The 21,016-nt window shown below is 40.5% G+C and overlaps 1 protein-coding gene across 1 annotated transcript in view; it reads right to left on the bottom strand.

Moving 5' to 3' along the window:
- Positions 1-21,016, bottom strand: part of COLQ (collagen like tail subunit of asymmetric acetylcholinesterase) — a 65,618-nt gene that overhangs the window by 31,021 nt on the left and 13,581 nt on the right. The window contains exons 2-5 of the mRNA XM_073329527.1: positions 7,923-8,035; positions 5,752-5,856; positions 1,292-1,336; positions 300-326 (exon numbers count right to left, since the gene is read on the bottom strand). Coding sequence (XP_073185628.1) covers positions 300-326; positions 1,292-1,336; positions 5,752-5,856; positions 7,923-8,035 — 290 coding nt within the window. The remainder of the gene's footprint in view (positions 1-299; positions 327-1,291; positions 1,337-5,751; positions 5,857-7,922; positions 8,036-21,016) is intronic.

Below are 21,016 nucleotides of genomic sequence, written 5' to 3'. Positions count from 1 at the left end.
TGGGTGTCCGACTTAGGCTTGTGTTTCTCTGTGGATCAGTCGGGATTTTAATTTTGACTTTTTTTTTTTTTTTACAGCTTTTATAACTGTTCCCAAAGTCTACTCCCTTAGGCACAGACATCTAGCTCAGGTTATTCTCTACTCTCTTTTAATAGTGTGGTTAGGAACATATCTTGTTACCCATTTTCACACAGAATTCAAATAGACTCCAATTAGACATCTGGGTCAACCCCTACTAGCTGCCAATGTCAGCTATGAGGCTGGTGCATGAACCAGATTCTATAAACCTTGATTCGTACCTTTCTTCCTGGTCTGCCAATTTCCCCCTGCCACAGGGAAAAAAAACATATTAGTCATGGAGATACCAAGTGAAGAACAGCAGGTCATAAATGAATGTACTTAAAAATGGAATTGGGAAGATCTGTGTGTCTTGGACTTCACTCTATGAGCTAAAGTGGACAATACTCACGTAACAGAATAAATGGCATCTTCAGTTATATTTGGGTCCCAATTCAGCAATCCCACCCTATTCAGCAAAGCACTTAAACGTATACTTAGCATTAGGTATATGCTTAAAATTAAGCTTCTGCTTAAGTCCTTTGCTGAATGTGTGTGGACTTAAGCATGTGCTTAACTATTTTGCTGAATTGAAGTCAAAAAGATTAATGTGAAAACTATTTATTGTATCTGAATGGACCCATATATTAGATATTGCATGGGATGGCGCTGCTTTTTGTTTCTTCAAATAGGGTACAATTTTCAAAAGTTACTATGCAACTTGGGACCATTGACTTCCAATGTAACTTGTGCTCCTTAAGTGCTTTTGGAAATCCCACCCATAGGGTATCAACAATCCGCCTTTTCTACAGCATTTTGTAGATATAGAAGGTGTCATTATGAAAAGCTATACAATAGGCCCACAATGATACTGAATAGTTATAGTTGAAGCTTTAAATTACAGCCTGAAACTGATCTATGGAATCCAGCTGGCATTAAAGCAAACTCTCACTAGGTGACCAGATAGCAAGTGTGAAAAATCGGGTCCGGGAGGGGTAGGAGGGAAATAGGTCCCTATATAAGACAAAGCCCCAAATATCGGGATTGTCCCTGTAAATTTGGGACATCCGGTCACCCTATCCCCCACCCACCCAAAGAACACACCACCACGAAAAAAACCCAAAAACCTGAAAGCAAAACAAAATCCCAGCCACCTGCTCTCTCTCTCTTTCCCCTACCCTCCAAACAAACAAACAAACAAACAAACAAAAACGCCAAAAGAGTTGGTACTTACTTTTTCTCCTTTTGGTCCCATCACACCAGGAATTCCTTGTGGGCCCTACGGAGAAAAGTGAAGGAAATTGTAAACTTACTTTAAAAAAAATACCCATTCCTTGTTTTCCTTGCCCTGAACTATCTGTCTGAGAACTGAGAGTTCCTCTGGGAAGTGACTTCCCCCAAGTTTACAGGTGTTTGTTGTGCCGGTTCAGGCTCCTCTTTAATTGTAAGTGCTGTGGCATCACTGAATGGCAGGAAATGGAGAGGTCTGGTGCAGTGAATGCAGAAAGGGCAGTTTTGAGGTGAGGAAGAAATAGCAAAAAAAAGGGGCTGGAGCAGAGCAAAGAGGCCACACATCAAGGAAGCTGATGGAATTCTGGAGAGCAAGAGATGGAAAGAATGCTGAAACTGGTGTGGAGTGCTAACGCATCAAAAATTGAGGCAATCTGTTCAACCAAAGTGACTGTAAATGGAATAGTCTAAAATGTATTCATTATGCTTTGCAAAAAACCTTGTAATGGGAAGCTGTGACACTCTATAAACCTTTCTTCAGAATGAAACCGCTGAAATAAGTTATTTTCCCTGCCATTGCAAGGGCCTTGGGCATGGGTGCACCTCAGTCCCTCTTATCTCTCTATGTGGGATAGAGGAATAGCCTATTCTCCTGTGGGCTGTAATACTTGGGTCTAATTTTGGTTGTTGGCTTTAGTGAGTGGGTGCTGGCTGGTATTGGTGGCCTGTGATATGCACGAAGTCAGGCAAGGTGATCTAGTGGTGACTTCTGGCCTTAGACTTTATGACTCATTATCTTAGACAGGATTTCTTAGCCTTTTCAGGGCTGCAGCTCCCTTTTCTTTATGAAGATCTCTTCACCTCCTGCAACTTCCTTCCATCTAGCCAGGACCTTCCTTTCATTTAACAATAAGAGACGGGAAAGATAGTTGCAAACTGTAGAGATCAAAACCTCCAGGTCGAAAATCCCTGATCATGGAAATTTTGCTGTGATTTTAAGAACTTCTTATTTCAGTGAACTGATATGATTTTTTGTTTGTTTTGTTTTCCCCCCCAAACAAAAAGGGTTTCCAACAGCAAAATTCACCTTTCATTTTTCTGAAAAATAGCTGTGAAACAAATTATATTTACCTCCTCATAAATGTGACAAAAAGACAAATATTTGAGGGTCACATTTATGGGGTGAAATTTTTCACACCATTCACATTGTGAAAATGAAATGCCGTGCTCTGAAATATAATTTTCATAACTGCTGTTGTTATAGCATTTTTAAACTAGGAGGTCCAAAAGATCTTAAGTCTCTAAAAAAAAATTCTAACTGTTTTAAATTAAATCTCAAACTAAGTTATAGGTCTCACTATCTCTGGTATAAATTTCTCTCATGCTGTCTGATGTCTGACTCAGTCTAAAGCTGTATTTTAGCTCATTGGGATCTGAGGGGACTCTTTTCAATCGGTTGAGCAATGGAGGGGACTCTACACCTCACTGGGGGTGCTGGCCCGACCTCTTCAAGTATCAGGCCATAAAACTGTATCAAACTATTTCATTTCTAATTTCCCTGAAGTGACACTTGAAATCATTACTGTGGCTTTGGTCAACAGGACATAGGTCATGGGCAATGACGATACAATCCAGAAGTCATTATTCAGGAAGGCTCTGAAGAAGGCACTTCTGAAACTCCATTCCCTCAAACACCACAAGTCAGTTTAGTGTTTTAACTGAAGGAGGTGGAGGGATTTTGCCACTTCAGGTGAAGGCATCTCTACCATTAAACCAGGGGAGACTTTGAGCCTCAACTCAGAAAGATTCTGAAAAACAACTGTTTTGGTTTTAGACTGCACCAGAGGGCAGATATTTTTTAAAAATTGTCCAGGGGAGGATATCCTCTGAGCCTTGATAGTTAGGGACTTGACCCCACCACACAAATTACTTGGTTCAATTCTGAATACTGCCTGTTCGTAGCAATTATACCATCCAAAATACAATGTAAACTAATCATCACACTATATGAATAGGGCCAGATTCTATCCTCAGTTACACTCAAGTATAGCTACTTTGAAGTCAGTGGAGTTACTTTAGATTTACAGTGGTGTAACTCAGAGTAGAATTTGGCCGGCTAAGTATATATATGAGGTAAAATGAAAACGTAAAATTCATCTCAGATTCTGTAGAGAATGTTCAGTGTGACTCACATCAGGGACATTCAAGTTACAAAAAAAAAGGTGTTTGGAGCTATTATCTTAGATTATTTGTTTATTTTAATACCAATATTTCCATTCCATGTGCCAGGAGCTGAAATGATACTGTCCAGAGGATTTTCTGCTCTAAGCTTGGGAACCATTCCTGCTCTGGTCCCGGCAAAAGCATCACACAGACAGAGAAAACCCTTTGTCCGTCCCCCCCCAGCTTTGAAAGTATCTAGTCTCCTCATTGGTCATTTTGGTCAGGTGCCAGCGAGGTTATCTTAGCTTCTTAACCCTTTACAGGTGAAAGGGTTTTTCCTCTGGCCAGGAGGGATTTAAAGGTGTTTACCCTTCCCTTTATATTTATGACACAAGTGCTCTAAGAAAATAAATTTCATAAATTCTTTAGCCACTTTATTAATACTATTTGTGTCAATGGTCTTTGTAGACCATCACATTCAGCATTATTGCTCTTTTAGTTAAAGGAAGAATTGATGTATTCAGTGTTTCAGGAGTTCTATTTTTAGACTCAAATAACTATTGTCATCTTTCCCACATATTGCAGCTTCATAAATCCTTTGGAACATCACTGAGTACATTGTGGGACTGTATAATAATGTACATAAGACACTGCTCAGTATAGTACAAGAGAACCATGATCATTTGCACGTCACTAATCTACACACACCATATGCAAAATATGTCTGCCTCACCCCACGTTTCAGCAAAGATATAATGACAAGGCGCTATGATGAGACCTTATTATTTTTACAAAATACACTACAGAATAGTTACTAGTCTACTATGAAGTATTATTGTGTAAATAATTAAAACTAAATTCCATTTGAACAAAGCCTATTAGCGTTGCTTTTTAAAATTGTGTTTGTGCACTTATTAATTTGTAAAATACAGTGATTCCCAAAAGATCTCCTAGTCATAAACATGCATTAGTGAGATTCTACTGTAGCATAGTACATATTTTTGGTATTATTTGTATTGCAGCAGTGTCTAGAGGCCCCAACCTAGATCAAGGCCCCATTGTGCTAGGCACTGTACATTTCATAGTACAGGACAGTCCCTGACCCAAAGACCTTACAATTAGAGCTGAGTGGAAACTGGAATTTCTCACCCATGACAAACTCCCACATTTCCCGAACAAAATGCCATTCTGAATTGCAATGAAAAAATGAAAATTTCCCTGGGAGGAACATTTTAAAGTAATTTCATTTCAAAAGGACCAAAACGCTCTGGCATAAAATTCCTAATCCTCCTCTTTACAAGCGAATTTGACAAAGAATGGGAGGGGAAACAGTGGCACAGATAGATAAAGTTTCTTGCCCAAGGTTGCAGAGCAGGTCAGTAGCAGAGTTAGAAATAGAAACCAGGTCTCCCGAGTCCCAGCCCAGTGCCCTAGCCACTGCACCATATTGCCTTTAATGTATAGACTGTATGCATTTAATTTATGACACAAATATTTCACTAAGATAAAACTGCACAGGTTTTAATCAGTGTTGTGGACCTTTCCTCATAATATGGCATTTATTGGTGTCTGTGTAGAATCCACCTTTGCAAAACATACCATTCTGTGAGGGCTCTGAGGCTTTATGGTCTTCTGAGCTGACATGTGCGAAACACTGTCCAACTCTTGGATCCCGCCTTTCATTTTCTGGTCCTCAACAGCCCACCTTGCAGAAATGTTGCACTCAGCATTGAGGGAGAGCTTTGTTCCACTCACCAGTCAATACTGGATCCGCCCTGTAGTGCTCTGGCAAGAGTCTTATCCAATCCTCCATGCCTAGAAAGATGGATTCCCTAGTGGAAATTCCTGCAGAAAATTTTCAGCTGGTTCCTACTGTTTCCAGTTGGCAAGTAGGTTTCTAAACAGAGCAATGGATATTCTGCTAGTAGAGTACTCATTTCTAGAGCTCTTGATCCTCCAGCAGAAAACAACAGAGACCAATATTAAAAGAAAACCAATAGAGACTAGTTGAAGGCTTGAAATGATGGTTCCTGAAATTTCCATGGAGGTTAAATGATTCAAGACTTTAGGCTGGTTTAAAGCAGATGAAAATGAAGTGCAACCTCAAGTCTTTGCCTGGAGGGCATTTGGCAGAGAGAGGAAATAGACAAATATGTTATTTATGCCAACTTTTTAAAAAGTCCAACCTTAGTTTAAAATATTGTGAAAAATTAAATACCATTTTCAAAACTGCAGCAGCTTTGTAAGGAGCTTAGAACAGATCAGAACATGGAAGGGTATTGTTTAAGATACAGTACTAACCTGGGGGCCAGGAGGCCCTGAAGGGCAATTGAATTCTGGTTCACGTGAAGCTTGTGTTATCTGAAGCTCTTGACATAAATGTTTCATATCAAGGGTAAGCAGCTTCTAAACAAAAAGAAATATATATATATATACACACATCCACACACATAGAATCATAGAATCATAGAATATCAGGGTTGGAAGGGACCCCAGAAGGTCATCTAGTCCAACCCCCTGCTCGAAGCAGGACCAATTCCCAGTTAAAACATCAATACACATCATACAGGGAGGCATGAACAATCAATCAGCAACAGTACAGATCTGTAGGGCATTTAATTCCACCCACTTACAAGGGTCCAGTGCAGGTTTGTGGTTTATCATGCATTTCTCTTAATGGAAACTTAATTATCCTCACTTCAGTAACCATCTTAATTATCATCACCCACCCCACGTTTCATCCTCCCTTCTAACAGCACTGTCATAACAGTGTGCCAGCACCATAGCATGCCCTCTCAGCTAGTGTGGGACCCAAATCTATTCTTAAACTTGACTCAGCTCCTTACAGGCACAATTTATGAGTAACAGCACAGCCCAGAAATAGCCTCTTTGCTCTAATAATACAAACTACATTAACCTGTGCTCTCGACTGAGTAAACTTCACTCTAGTGATATTTAACTGCATGGATATTCATTCATTACAGGCCAGATCCAACTCCTTTGAAAGTCAGGGGAAAATCTCCCATTGACTCCCAATGGATAAAGCCCTACATGAGCATAGACTGTAATCAGGTTAGAGCATGCACCAGGGCCCAGCACGGTATCTTATTGTTAAGACAGAGAGGGGAAACCTAGAGTCAGTCAGTCAAAAAATCTTAAGCACAGTACTAGAGCTGGTTCCCTCAACCACAGTACTTGACCATCAGTAACTGGCTTGCATTAGCAAACCACCTTGCTTATGCCTGCTAGCATAAGAATACTAATACTGAAATGCATAAGAATAATGATATGGAGTAACTGGGATTAACAAAACCTGTCTTCACTCGCAAAAGCGAAGATCCATTCCTCAAGCAAGAGTTTAGAACTAAAGCAACATGCTGCTGCTGAAAACCCCCTCAGCAGAGAATATTGGGGCTCAGTTCGTGAGGATCCTAGAGACACAGAGATTAATTTGTTTTATATACATTTTTAATAAGAAGATAATGATAAGGTACGCTTTCAGGAAAAATGTCTCTACTTGTGATTATACAGTTGGATTTAAACAGTAGCTTTTAAGTACTGTAGCTGACTAAGAGACTAAACAAAAAATAACGTACTCATTCTAAACACTAGCCAGAACTTCAGAATATTAGAAAGTTCTGGTTTCTTCAGTTTGGTGGGAGTAGTGCTATAAACCTAATCCAAAACCCATTGAAGTTAATGGGCATTTTAGCACTGACTTCAAAGGGTTTAGATCACACCCTCTATACATTCTTGACAAAATATCCAAGGTATACTTAATCCTGCTTCAATGTAAGGGGATGGACTAGATGATCTCTTGAAGCCCTACATTTCTATGATTCTAAAATATTAGTATAATATGATAACTTACATAGTATTGGAAATCGGAGTATTTGCCTTGGATCTCAAAGAAAAATAGCTCACAATAGTTGTGGGGCACTAACAATGAGAAATTAACAAGAGACCAATGAGAAAATTCTCCCTCCCGGGGAGAAAATGTTTTGGAGCCAGTGTAGGCTGGTGACACATGTAAGTGAGCAGACAACATTGCTATGATAAGATAGGCAAAGAGCCAATTCATAGCACTGAGTAACAATCATAGCTATACAGATCTGACTAAAGCAGGGATTCCATACACAGCGCATACACAGAGTGGATGCTGAGGAAAAGCTGATGGAAATGCAGTAGGGAGACTGTTTTGTCGGCTGACCTATTTGTCCAAAGCAAACAAAGATGGAGGTGTTGAGTCAATATCAGATTACTTAAAGCTGGGTGCCGGCCCACAAACAATTGGAGACTGAGTTAGCATCCATTCAAAATGAAAACAATAAAGTGTTTCCTGTTGCTGCACTGTATGGCGAGATGGGATTGCTGGAATACAACAACCAGAAAGTGCTAAGAAAGGGTACACGCGTGTATTTAAAAAAACAAAAATAGGAGAGGCAAGAGAAATGCTCCCAGGCAATACTTACAGAATCCCAGCCCTGTTTGAAATACGGTGGTGGAAATAACGGCGGTGGAGGAGGGGCAAGGAGACAGCATGCTCTGTTATTAATTCGTTTCTTCTGTTCCAAGCAAGGGAGGTCTGTTCAAAAGAAACACTCAGCCATTACTAACGGGCAAATGCTGCTAGATTCAAATGGCTTGAAAAATGTAGGTGCATTAATCTCTCTTATGACCTCTGTAGCCCATATTGTAAAGTAATGTTTGAGTAGTTGTATAGTGAGCCTCTGTCACTGCGTAAATCACCAGACAGAAGAGCAATATTAATTAGGGTGAAGGGCAGATCTTCAACAGAAGGTGCTAAGCCCTTTGCAGAAGGAAAGGTCCATTGATATTGTGGGTTGTCGTAACTGGAATTTCCCTATGTACCATCTACCAGAGGACAAAAGACTTTTGTTGTTCTGCTCTCCTCCCCGTGAAGATGAGTCATTCAAGTGGACTCCTCCTATCAGCTGAGTTTTCAGCTCAGAGCACATGGCAGGAAGGGGGTAAAAACCCCACACAAAAGGAACTAGGTATCTCTATGCCTCTTGGTCTCTGAGGGAGGCATAAGCAAGAGATCCCCAGCTGCTTAGCCTGGGTTAGCCCTAAAGGACATATAGCGTTAGCTGATTATAGAAACTTTTCAAACTTAAGATTGTAACTCATTTGTGTATTTATATTTAGCAGCTTTAAACTTGTACATAACTCTCTTTTTCCTTTTTAATAGATCTTCACATAGCTTATTGTAGGATTGGCTCCAAGTGTGGTCTTTGGTATGAGATCTAAGGTGCAACTGACCTGGGATAAGTAACTGGTCCTTTGGGATTGGGAGTAACCTGGATATTGCTGTGATACTTGGTGTAAGGGACCATCGATCACAAAAGTAGGCTCACCTGGGTGGCGAGATAGATCAGAGTACCTAAGGGGAGTTTTTCCTTTAACATTTCCAAGTAACATTCTAAAGTGGTTATGAAGTGAAAGGGGCAGGAAAAAAAACCTTATCAATTTGCCACCTAAGATGAATATTTTTCACTCAGCTGAGGTGCAACCAATTATAACCTATTACTTGCATATATCATTTCATCATTTTATTGGTGGCCATTACTCCTGTTCTCAGTATTGCTCAATTCTGAGGAAACAAAACCTAGTGACTTGCCATGTAGCTGTTTTCAGAATACTATACTAGACAATACTAAATGCTGGGGCACTGTATAGGTGGAGTTTCTGTCTTTTGGATGAGACTTAGAACTGAGAACTTGACCTCTCATAGTCCTTTAAAATACCCAAGTACTATTGGCAAGAGTCCAGGGGTCCCATCAAAGGCACTGTGGCTGCATTGGTGCAGAAAGTAACATGTGCCTGAAGGCCTTCAGTATAGTGTTGATGCAGTAGTTCATCTCACAGTCTCTCTGAGTGCTTTCAAATATATATGCTGAAGAGAAAGGATGACAATGCTGAGCCCAACAGGACTCCATCTGGAGGAGGAGCATCATGACGTTCTGCAAGGAATGATTAAAGCCCGCAGATGGCTGTTCCACCCATTTCTGCTATGTGCTGTGTGTACGTCAGAGGTATCGTCGCTTTCAGAGGAAACATGCAGAATAAGTATGGAGGCCTGGTTTCTGCAAGGTCAGGAACTTTTTTCCCATCTGAGTCAGGCTACTGTTGCTATCACCTTTGTGCTCACTTTGCTCAGGAAGGAGCATCTGGTAATGGGGGCAGCAGTGAGTACTTTGCAAGGTCATTGACGTCAAGCATAAGGTTTTGTCAGAACTGGCAGGAGTATTGCATTGCCTTGGATGGCTGATGGAATGCCTTCTTTGAAGGAGTCAGTGATGATTTCGGATGTTCTTTACTTGCTTTCCCCAGCCATAAAGCAGGACAGCCAGCCATGCCCGGGTGCTCTCAGGGTTAGATTGTTTGAAGTCCAGAATCCCCAAAGCACTGAGCTCTACAAGCTTGATCCCTTAGGCCCCATTCCACCCCCATCCCCACGGCCAGGGAGGGCAGCATAATGCCACTTACATCAGCCCTACACTCCTCCTTTGCTTGGGGAATTCTCCTCTGACCCACTGTAGCCTCTTTATCAGCCCCACAGGCCAATGTTGAGTGGCATATAGGAGCTGGAGTAGGGGCCAGAGTCTAACCCTAGATTTCTATGGCTGCCAAATTAACTCTAATTTTTAGTGTTTAAATTAATCGCGGCTGAAAGTGTCTCCCCGGATTCTTCTGTAACAGTGAGCACCGTGTGCAGATGTGGTCACATTAGGTTCTATTCCGTATCTTTTGCATTTTCGTGTGAGTTCAAGCACTGCATTTGCCATAGACAAGGAGATAGATTATGTAAATAAATCTTAATCAAATTGAACAGCAATATACTAACCCAGGACAGAAGTAATAAACCAGGTTTGAAAGAACAACAACATACAAAGAAATTACTGAAAGAACTAACATCTAAAAAAAATACCAAAATAAAATTAGTTGGACTTAGTAAACATAGCCCTGTCTAAAAGCATTATCTTTGTTCTCATACACTCAGTCTCTCTCTTAGAGAACTGAACAACCTTCAGCCGCCCATTAGAGGGACAACCACACCTTTTGTCAAAGCACCTAGGGCCAAATCCCCAAAGGGGCTTAGGCACCTAACTCCCATGGATTTCAGTGGGGGTTAGGCACACAATGCCTTTGAGAAGCTCGGCCCTAACCCTTAAATCCACTCACCACTCACTCAGGGCTTTCTACATGGGAAGTTTAGTGCATAGCAAACTATGTTGTGAATGTAAAATGCACTAGCTACTCCGTACTAATACCCTGTGTGGATACCCTTACTGCACACCCAGTGCCCTCGGGTGGTTTAGCTTAATGCACTCCCTTAATGCACAAAGGCACTCTTAGGCTGCAGTAAACGCATTAACATGGGGAGTTTTAGTGGAGTAGCTAGTTCAGAGTACCTAGTGCACACTAGCGACTACAAGCTTTTTCCCCATGTAGCCAAGCCCTGAGACTTTGCTTTCATTCCAAGGAAAGGTACCACCCAGGTTACTTCAAATGACATTTCTTCTCTTCCAGGAAAACTTCTTGGATCTGCATCTTACCAGTTCCCTTTGCCACTGGCATTCAGACAGGAAACATTTTTTGCCACTCGCCCACTAAACTTCTCAAAGTTTACAGTCCAGTCAGGGAAGCTATATGCATTCCCTCAGTGGCTTCCAGATCACATGTGCTCAGATTGACCTAAGTCAGCCTTGGAACTGAAAATCAAGTTGTGTTATTTCTGATTCATACATCATCACTAGTCATAAAGATTCTGCAATCAGAAGTAAGCTGACACTTTAATTGCTGGCTGATGGGTGGGGCACAATAGAATAATCTTGCTAACTCTTCCATAATTGTATTAATTCTTCAGGAGTAAGGGTAGGAGCTGAAGAGAAATAGTCAAATGAAAAAGGGGCCAATTCAATTACATCACACGAAGGCACACAACTAAATATTGACAAATTTTATAAGTTTATAATTTACTTATACACAAATGCAAGAAATCTAAATACTAAGATGGGTGAACTTGAGTGACTGGTATTTAATTCTGATATAATAGGCACCACATAAACATGGTGGAATAATGATAATCAATGGGGCCTGGTAATATTATCACACAAAATATATAGGAATTACAGAGTAGGTCACACTAGTGGCAGAGTGACCCTATATCTAAAAGAAAGCATAGTAAATATAGTAAAAAAAATCTTAAATGACTCCAACAGTCCCATAGAATCTCTAAGGATAGAGATTTCATGCTTGAATAGGAAGAGTATAGCAATAGGAATATATTACTACTGATAACCTGATCAGGATGGTGACAGTGACTGTGAAATGCTCACAGAAATTAGAGATGTTATGAAAACAGAAAACCCAGTTACAGTGGTGGATTTCTACTATCCCCATATAGACTGGAAATATGTCACCTCAGGATGCGATTCAGAGATAAAATTTCTAGACACTATTAATGACAACTTCTTGGAGCAGCTAGTCCTGGAACATAGAAGGGGAGAGGCAATTCTTGATTTAGTCCTAAGCAGCGCCCAGGATCTGCTCCAAGAAATGAACACTGTTGAACCGCTCAGTAATAGCAATCATAATGTAATTAAATTTAACATCCTTGTAGAGGGGAAAGTACCAAAGAAACCCACCACAGTAGCATTTGTCTTCAAAAAAGGGGACTGCACAAAAATGAGGAGGCTAATTAAATGGAAATTAAAAGGAACAGTCCCAAGAGTGAAATGCCTAGAAGCTCCATAGAAACTTTATAAAAAACATCATAAGAGAGACTCAAACTATATATATATATATGTATTCTTAAAAAAAAAAGGTCAAAAATGCCACCATGGCTAAAAAACAGAGTAAAAGAGTCAACAAAAAGAAATCATTTAAAATTAGAGAGACAAGGTGGATGAGGTAATATCTCCTATTGGGCCAATGTCTGTTATCTCACCCAGCTTATGTCTCTAATATCCTGGGATTGACACAGCTACAACTACACTGCATATCATTTAGAAATTGGAAGTCAAATCCCACTGCGGAAAATAGAAAGGTACATAAATTCTGGCGAGTCAAGTATAATTAGGCAGGCCAAAAAAGAATTTGAAGAGCAACCAGCAAAAGACCCAAAAATCAACAGCAATTTTCTTTTAATTACATCAGAAGCAGAAAGCCTGTCAAACAATCAGAATGGCCACTGGACGATCGAGGTGCTAAAGGAGCACTCAAGAAAGACAAGGCCATTGCAGAGGAGCAAAAGGAATTCTTTGCATCGGTCTTCACTACAAAGAGAGATTCCCATACCTGAGCCATTCTTTTTAGGTGACAAATCTGAGGAACTGTCCCAGATTGAGGTGTCAATAGAGGAGTTGTTGGAACAAATTGAGAAGCAGTAAAAAGTCACCAGGGTCAGATGCTATTCACCCAAGTGTTCTAAAGGAACTCAAATATGAACTTGCAGAACTACTAACTGTGGTATGTAACCTGTCACTTCAATCAGCCTCTGCACCAGATGTCTGAAGAATAGCTAATGTAATGCAATTTTTTAAAGAGGCTCTGGAGTTGATCCTAACTTCAAACTATAGTAAAGAATATATGAATATTTTGGGAAGAGTCAACACAGCTTTTATAAAGGGAAATCATGACTCACCAATCTATTAAAATTCTTTCAGAGTGTCAACAAACATGTGGACAAGGGAGATCCAGTGGATACCAGCTATTACCAGCAGGAGAGTGGGGGGAGGAGGTATTTTTTCATGCTTTGTGTGTATAAAAAGATCTTCTACACTTTCCACAGTATGCATCCGATGAAGTGAGCTGTAGTTCACGAAAGCTTATGTTCAAATAAATTGGTTAGTCTCTAAGGTGCCACAAGTACTCCTTTTCTTTTTCCAGTGGATACTGTATACTTGGACTTTCAGAAAGCCTTTGAAAGGTCCCTCATCAAAAGCTCTTAAGCAAAGTAGGCAGTCATGGGATAAGAGGGAAGGTCTTCTCATGGATCAGTCACAGGTTAAAAGACAGGAAACAAAGGGTAGGACTAAATGGTCCATTTTCACATTGGAGAGAGATAACTAGGAGGGTACCTCAAGGATCTGTACTGGGACCAGTGCCATTCAACGTATTCGTAAATGATCTGGAAAAGGGGGGAAACAGTGAGGCAGAAAAGTTTGCAGACAACACAAAATTACTGAAGAGAGTTAAGTCCAAAGCTGACTGTGAAGAGTTGCAAAGGGATCTCACAAAACTGGGTGACTGGGCAACAAAATAGCAGATGAAAGTCAATGTTGATAATGCAACGTAATGCACATTGGAAAATGTAATCCCAACGATACATACAAAATGACAGGATCTAAATTATCTGTTGCCACTCAAGAAAGAGATCTTGGAGTCATCGTGGATCGTTCTCTGAAAACATCTGCTCAATGTGCAGTGTCAGTCAAAAAAAGCTAACAGAATACTAGGAACCATTAGGAAAGGAATAGATAAGACGGAAAATATCATAATGCCACTATATAAACCCAGTGTATGCCCCACAACTTGAATACTACATACAGTTCTGATCGCCGCATCTCAAAAAAAGATATATTACAATTGAAAAAAGTACAGAGAAGGGCAACATAAATGATTAAGGTCATGGAACAGTTTCCATTAGAGGCGAGATTCAAAAGACGGGGACTGTTCAGCTTAGAAAAGAGACAACTAAGGGGGGACAAGACAGAGATCTGTAATATCATGACGGGTGAGGAGAAAGTGAATAAGGAACTGTTATTTACTCCTTCACATAACACATCCAATGAAATGAATAGGCAGCAGATTTAAAACTAACATAAAGAACTATTTATTCACACTATGCACAGTCAAACTGTGGAACGCATTACCAGGGGGTATTGTGAGGGTCAAAAGTACAAGTGGGCTCAAAAAAGAATTGGGTAAGTCCATGGGGGATAGGTCCATTAATGGTTATTAGCCAAGATGGTCAGGGATGCAACACAATGCTCTGGGTATCCCTAAACTTCTGACTGCCGGAAGCTGGATGTAGATAACACGGAATGGACCACTTGATAAATTGTCCTGTTTCATTCATTCTCATGAAGCATCTGACACCATCCAATATTAGAAGAGAGGGATTAATATAAAATTTCCAAATTAAATTCCTATGAAAACAAATCTGACAGAAGTGTTGTAGATTAATTGCACCCCTAGCTGACGCAAATAGCTGAGGTGTTACATTCTAGTACGTATTCACTGGATTGGGGACTGTGTCTGTCTCTTTATTCACATAATATACCATTTAATGCAATTCCATGCTCTTCACAAGGACTGGAATTTCATCATAACATCACAACACACAAAAATTACATTTAAGAGTGTGTCTTAAACCAATCAAAATCAGGACATTTTGATTCCAGATTGAAACTTGTTACATTATTCAGCTAAAATCTGTTCCTAAAATAGCATATAACTCACCTGGCACAGAAGAGTTTGGAAAGCCTGTAATACTTACTGGGATAATATTCATAATTTGATTATTTAAATCTAAAGGGCTTAATTCTTCATTCGGATTGAGCTATGCAATGCACCTCACACATATTTTGAGGCTGCCTGGGGGCCTAACATAAGCTATAGCAATCTCACACAAGCTATGGCTGCTTTAATTTATGTCCAACTGCCCATGTCTCTTAATGGTTGTTTCAGCAGCCATGAAGAGCCAGAATACAACCGGGTTGCAGCCATGCCACTTTCCTTTGGCTACACCCTTGGCATGCCCCCACATTGAGGGCTGTGATGGGTTGGGGGGCGCAGCCTAGAGTCAGTGTATAGTAGAATTCCCTGGTGGGTATACCTACTGCCTTTACATCGCTTTTTCACCACCAGAGTAGTGTTGTCTTTGGGCAATGGCGAATGAGATCCTATGTCTAAATTACCACGGATATCTTTGTTTTTGTCATTTAAATCTAGGCTTTTACTTACTGTGCCATTTTCAAAGCATTGCACAGGATTTTCGCCACATGACTCCTATTCAGAATCAGTTTGCTAATTCTTAAGGACCATTATTTAATAAAACATGCATGAATTCCCTTCATCTTTGTTTATTTAACCTTAGCTTTACAAGCAAATTAGAAAAGGTCTCCCCATAAAAAGTGTTGATGCAAATAATTAAGAATGATAGGCAGGAAAGTATTCTAGTACAGTTCTATAGCACTTCTACTAGCAACTCCATTTAAATTGTAACCTCTGGGTTCCATAGAGAGTCATCGACTTAAGGACTTGTCTGCACTGGGTTTTCCTGCATCTGTATAGCTACACCAATGTAGCTGCACTGGTGCAAACCACTAGACTATGTACATGCTGTATTGGTATAAAAAGTAATTTGCCTCAGTGGGTCTTATTCCGATTTATAATGCTGTAGCATGTCTATACTGGGAATTTCCACTGGTGTAAAAAACACTTACAGAGGCAATGTGCTTTAGCGGATTGTGCTCTGGTCTTGGAACCAGGGGACCTGAGTTCTATTCCTGACTTAGCCCCTACCCTGCAGAGAGATCTTGTGCAAGTCACTCCCCTACCCTGGCCTGGTGTCTGCATGCCATATTTGGGGTCAGGAAGGAAATTTTTCCCTGCCTCAGACTGGTGGAGACCTTGGGGGGTTTTCACCTTTCTCTGCAGCGTGGGGCACTTGCAGGTTTAAACTAGTGTAAATAGTGGATTCTCTGTAACTTGAAGTCTTTAAACAATGATTTGAGGACTTCAGTAACTCAGCCAGAGGTTTGGGGTCTGTTACAGGAGTGGGGTGGGTGGGTGAGGTTCTGTAGCCTGCAATGTGCAGTCTGACTAGATGATCATGATGGTCCCTTCTGACCTATGAGTCTGTCTTGACTATTTAGACCGTAAGCTCTTTGGTGCAGGAACTGCTCCCCGACTCTAGCTACATCTATACTTGGCACAGCAGGTGTGATTCCCAGCGTATGAAGGCACACTCACACTAGCTCCCACAGTGTCAGCATGTTAACACTAGTAGTGTAGCATGGGCAGCAGAGATCAGTCATGTTGAGTACATACTCATGGGGTTCAGGCGGGTTCATGGCTAGCCCACGTCACCTTGTATGGAAAAGCAGTTGAACATACAAGCACAGCCAAAACCCTGCAGTTTTCAAAAACCAGCACCTCTAGGAAATAGCTTGAGCTGGAAGTGCATTCTGGGTACTGCCATGCAAATAATATTGAGCATTCTACTTTGCAGCAGGTGTGGAAATGTGAGAAAAATATCCTACATATTGAGGAGTGTAGAATAAAAAAAACGTTAAACTGCCTCCACACAGCCCAATCTCCTCAAATTGGGGTGGTTTTTTTTTTAGATTCTTTCCAAGACTATTTGTTACACTAAAATATTGTAAATCTCAGCATTTGAGACAAGCTATTTGTACTCGGCATGCCATGTGTACTGAATAATAAATAAAACCACAGTGTTGCTACATCCAGCTCTGTGCATGCCCCAAGTACTAAACTTGACACAAACGTATCAACAAAAGCCTTTATTTCCCATGAAGCAGAAGCACCCCAGTTGCTTACAGCCAGTCAATCTGACCTCATGCAACCAACAATGGCTGTAGTGGCTTGATTATCAGATTCAAGGTTGAATTTAAGTTGCTGGCAGTTGGAAATATTGCTTTTTTACTTTCAAATGGAGCCATTTTGAATAGGAGTTTATTGGGGGTGGGGGGGAACATATCAGCAAAGCAATTCAGCACATGCTGAAGTTTAAGCTTGTGTGTATAGTTCCATTGACTTTGTGTTTCTCCCCTCCTCCACACTGACCCATCGGAGCAGGACCTCATGAAAAGGTATAACAGATGCATATTCCCATGTGGTCCAGGAGAGTTCTCAGTGATTCTCCTGTGGTGGGATGGCAGCACCATGCTGTCCTCAACAGCACACTCTAGCCCATATCTTTTTGTTATCACAGAAGAATTCTTCTGCTCATAATTTATTTATCCTAGTACTTTAGAACTATAGTATGGATTTTGCAATTTGGAAATACTCTACAAATGGACAAGCCCTGAACCCATTGAAGCTGATAGTAAAATTCCCATTGGTTTCAAATCCTGGCAGCCTGGGCACTCTTTTTCACCCAATCGAAATACATCATCCAGATTTTCCTCTCTCTGCTGTTTTTCATCCTACCAGTTTAGGACCTGATCCAATTCCCACTGACATTAATGGGATTGGATCAGTCCCTTAGCCTCAGTACTGCAATGCACAAAGAGGTTGTCTGCAGCAATGTGATTCCAAAAATGTTTTCAGTAGCCCAACAAGCAAGTCAGCAGGTGTTTTACTTATTCTACTTTGTCTCAATCACAGATCTGGATTTGTCAGATAAGCTAGAGAATAGAGTTATCCAAGGACGGAATCCAGTTACTATTTGACTCGACTGATGCCAGATTATATCCCACACTTAGGCTGTAAAGACACTCTGGGCACAAGATCCAAAATAAAAACCACTTTTCACTAATCTCGCTTCCAATCACTTTTCTTAACAAGGGTATTTTTACCAGGTGGGACTTGTTCACTTTCACCAGCAAGAGCTGCAGAAGGTTTTTATTTACTTAAGAGATTTGAATATTTATTCCATTGCACCTGTAGATAAATAGAGTTAATTTATATTATTCAGAGATCCTACCAAAACATTGTTTCAGATGAGATTAGAGACGGGTAATTCAATCTCAGAAAGAATCCATAATTCAGAACCTTTTTGAATTTCTTAGGTTGTGGTATTTGAATCTCAGCAGAAGATTTTATTCTATTTGGGAGAAGGAAAAATATTTTTTTCTTTGCTCAAAAGAAACAAAAAACAGTGTTGTGTTAAAATGTTTGAAGTGCTTCTTATAGACTTTAGATCTCACAGTACCAAAGGCTTGGTGGTTCCGTACATTTTTCTGAATTCTCCTGTCTCTAGCTTAGTCACGACACAACAAAATATAAACATATTCTGTCATAGGTTACTTTGAATACAGCCTATCTTGCATAGGTGTAACAGATGGTAGAATCCGGATCTTAAATATTTCAGACCGTCAGAGTGTCCCTAATTGCAGGGTTGTGCCACAGCTGGTATAAGTATGCAAGAGCATCATTAATATTACTCCTGAATAAAGAGTTCCCGTTGACTAGTCTTCAGTGACAGCTGGATCAGGCCTTAAGGTTATATACCGTATTGCTGCACTAGGGGCCTGATTCGAAGCTCCTTGAAATCAGCAGAATAGAGCAAATTGCGTAATATCACAGGCACCTTATAACCATACATAATAAGATAGTTATGCTAAATATCATCATAGGCTACATTCTGACCCCGTTATTCTTGCTTAATAGTAACTTGTTCGATGATTGATCCCACGGATTTCAGTGGGACTGCTCATGTGATATAATACCGTTTAGACTTGCCTGTGTAGATGGGTATAGAATGTGCTGCTCAACCCAACAGTGTTATAAATACAGGTTACTGTGAAGCATTTTGGGAAAGCTTTGATTTGATTGTGCAAAAACACCATGCACTGCCAAGTTCAGTCAAAAAAACTCCCACTGGTTTGTTTCAGTGGAACAGGATCAGTCTTGAATTAGAAAGTGTTTATCATTTTTCACCTAAATTGTTGCTAGTGTCTGGGTTATTCTTATATCCAAATCAAGGGCATGAACACTATTTAGTCCTATGCATGTATGTTGTGTCTAGTAGTTGCTTCAAAATAAAAAATATGCTAAAACTAAACTGCCGCAGCATTTAATTTTCTTTTGGCATCTTGCCTATTTCAGCTAGGGGTTGGAAAATCCACCATCTGAGACAGGGTCCAAACTATAGCCTTAGTTCTGCCCATATAGCCACACAGAGTCCTTCTGAAGAAGGATCACTTTGCAGGCTCAGGATCCATATGGACCTACAGCTGGATAACTATTGAAAATCCACTGAAGTCAATGGAGCTACATCAGCATAACACCGGTTTGAGATCAGAATCAGGCTCTCAGTTTTTCACTGCTCAAAATTATCTGATTTATAGAAAACAATTATAGTCTAAGTTAAAAAAAGGGTAGGCTAGCTTGTTTAACCAGATTTCCAGACAAAGTGATACCATGGAAAAAATATTTAACATGTTTCTCTTCCACTACGTGCAACCACCATTCTCACCTTCATCCCGGACTAGAATCACAGCAGCTGTCTAAAGGCTTGTCTTCCCAATATCTGACTTGATGGCTTGCCCAAATTCTGACTGACAGACTCTGCCAGGCAGAGAGAGGCCTCTAGTCACTGACACTCCATCACAGGTGCGTTTCCCACTTGGCTGTTGATCAAAACTAACCATAAACAACAAGCTGGGCAGGCCAGTTTCTTAATGATTATGTGCTCACTCTCCAGAAAGTGAAACTTTCATCTGCTTTGCTTTCATTCATTCAGCCTCCTCTCACTCTCCCCACAAGGACACCACCACTCTGTATGTGAGCAGCCTTCAGGTATATATTAATGATTTTTTGAGTGAAAACATCTGTGGCCAAGACACTAACCCCTTTTTAAATGATTTAATGCTTGTGAAGGGGGCCTTTTAATAGCTCAAGCAACAGCTCTTTTGACAGAACATGCACAAGATTTAATTGAAGAACCATGCGGGCTTGTTGCTAGAGTCCCAGTCCCCTCCCAACCATTTTGTTGCTCTCTGCATTGCATCACATCTGAAATTAGACTGTAAATTCTCTAGAGCTGGTTGGAAATTGACTTTTTTTCATCCCAGACTGGAAAGTTTTCAGCCAAATTTTCTTCAATGATCATTTGAAATTTTCCACGGGAAACAGGCATTTTCTGCATAAACATTTTAGTTTTGTCAAAAACCCAATTTGCCATCAAAAACAGTTTTGACAAAAAATAGTTCAGACAGCCCTAGCAGAAACATTGGGTTTTCTCTGTCCTGTAATGCAGCAAAAACACTTTCAGAAACTATCAGAAAACTAAAAGAAATAAAATATTTATAACTAATAAAAGTTCAGCAGTCAGTAGCAGCATGGGCTTCCTCATGGTGTCCAGCCAATGAACCTCAGTCCCCTTCATTTGGAGGACAAGAATTTGTTTCTGTAGTCCAATGGTTCTCAACCCACAGGCCATTTGCAGCCCAATCAGCTCACAGCTGCAGCCCATCTGACATCCTCAGGGCAGGGCCATACAGGTAGTATTTATATATTGTGTAGATGTGGCCCACTAACACACAGAGAGCTGCATATGTGGCCCACACTGATAAATAGGTTGAGAACCACTGCTCTAGTCCCATTCAATACTTGGCTCAGAACTGCCAAAAGAGTTCCAAGGTCTGCCAATTGTGTTGGTAGGTCACTTGATGTGGACTTGCATTCGCTGGGAACTGGTGGTTAACCAAGAATGTGTTTGCATAGACTATCAAACAAGCACCAGATGGAAATGATTTTGGGGCTATTTCTTTTAGCCAGTGGTAGCAACTTCTACAGCATAAGAGGTGGGCAACACTCCCTACAACAACCCCCTAGTCCTAGCCTT

Source organism: Lepidochelys kempii, chromosome 2, assembly GCF_965140265.1.
Source record: "Lepidochelys kempii isolate rLepKem1 chromosome 2, rLepKem1.hap2, whole genome shotgun sequence".
NCBI lineage: Eukaryota > Metazoa > Chordata > Testudines > Cheloniidae > Lepidochelys > Lepidochelys kempii.
Note: the sequence above shows the minus strand (reverse complement) of the source record. Positions and strands in the feature narration are given on the sequence as shown.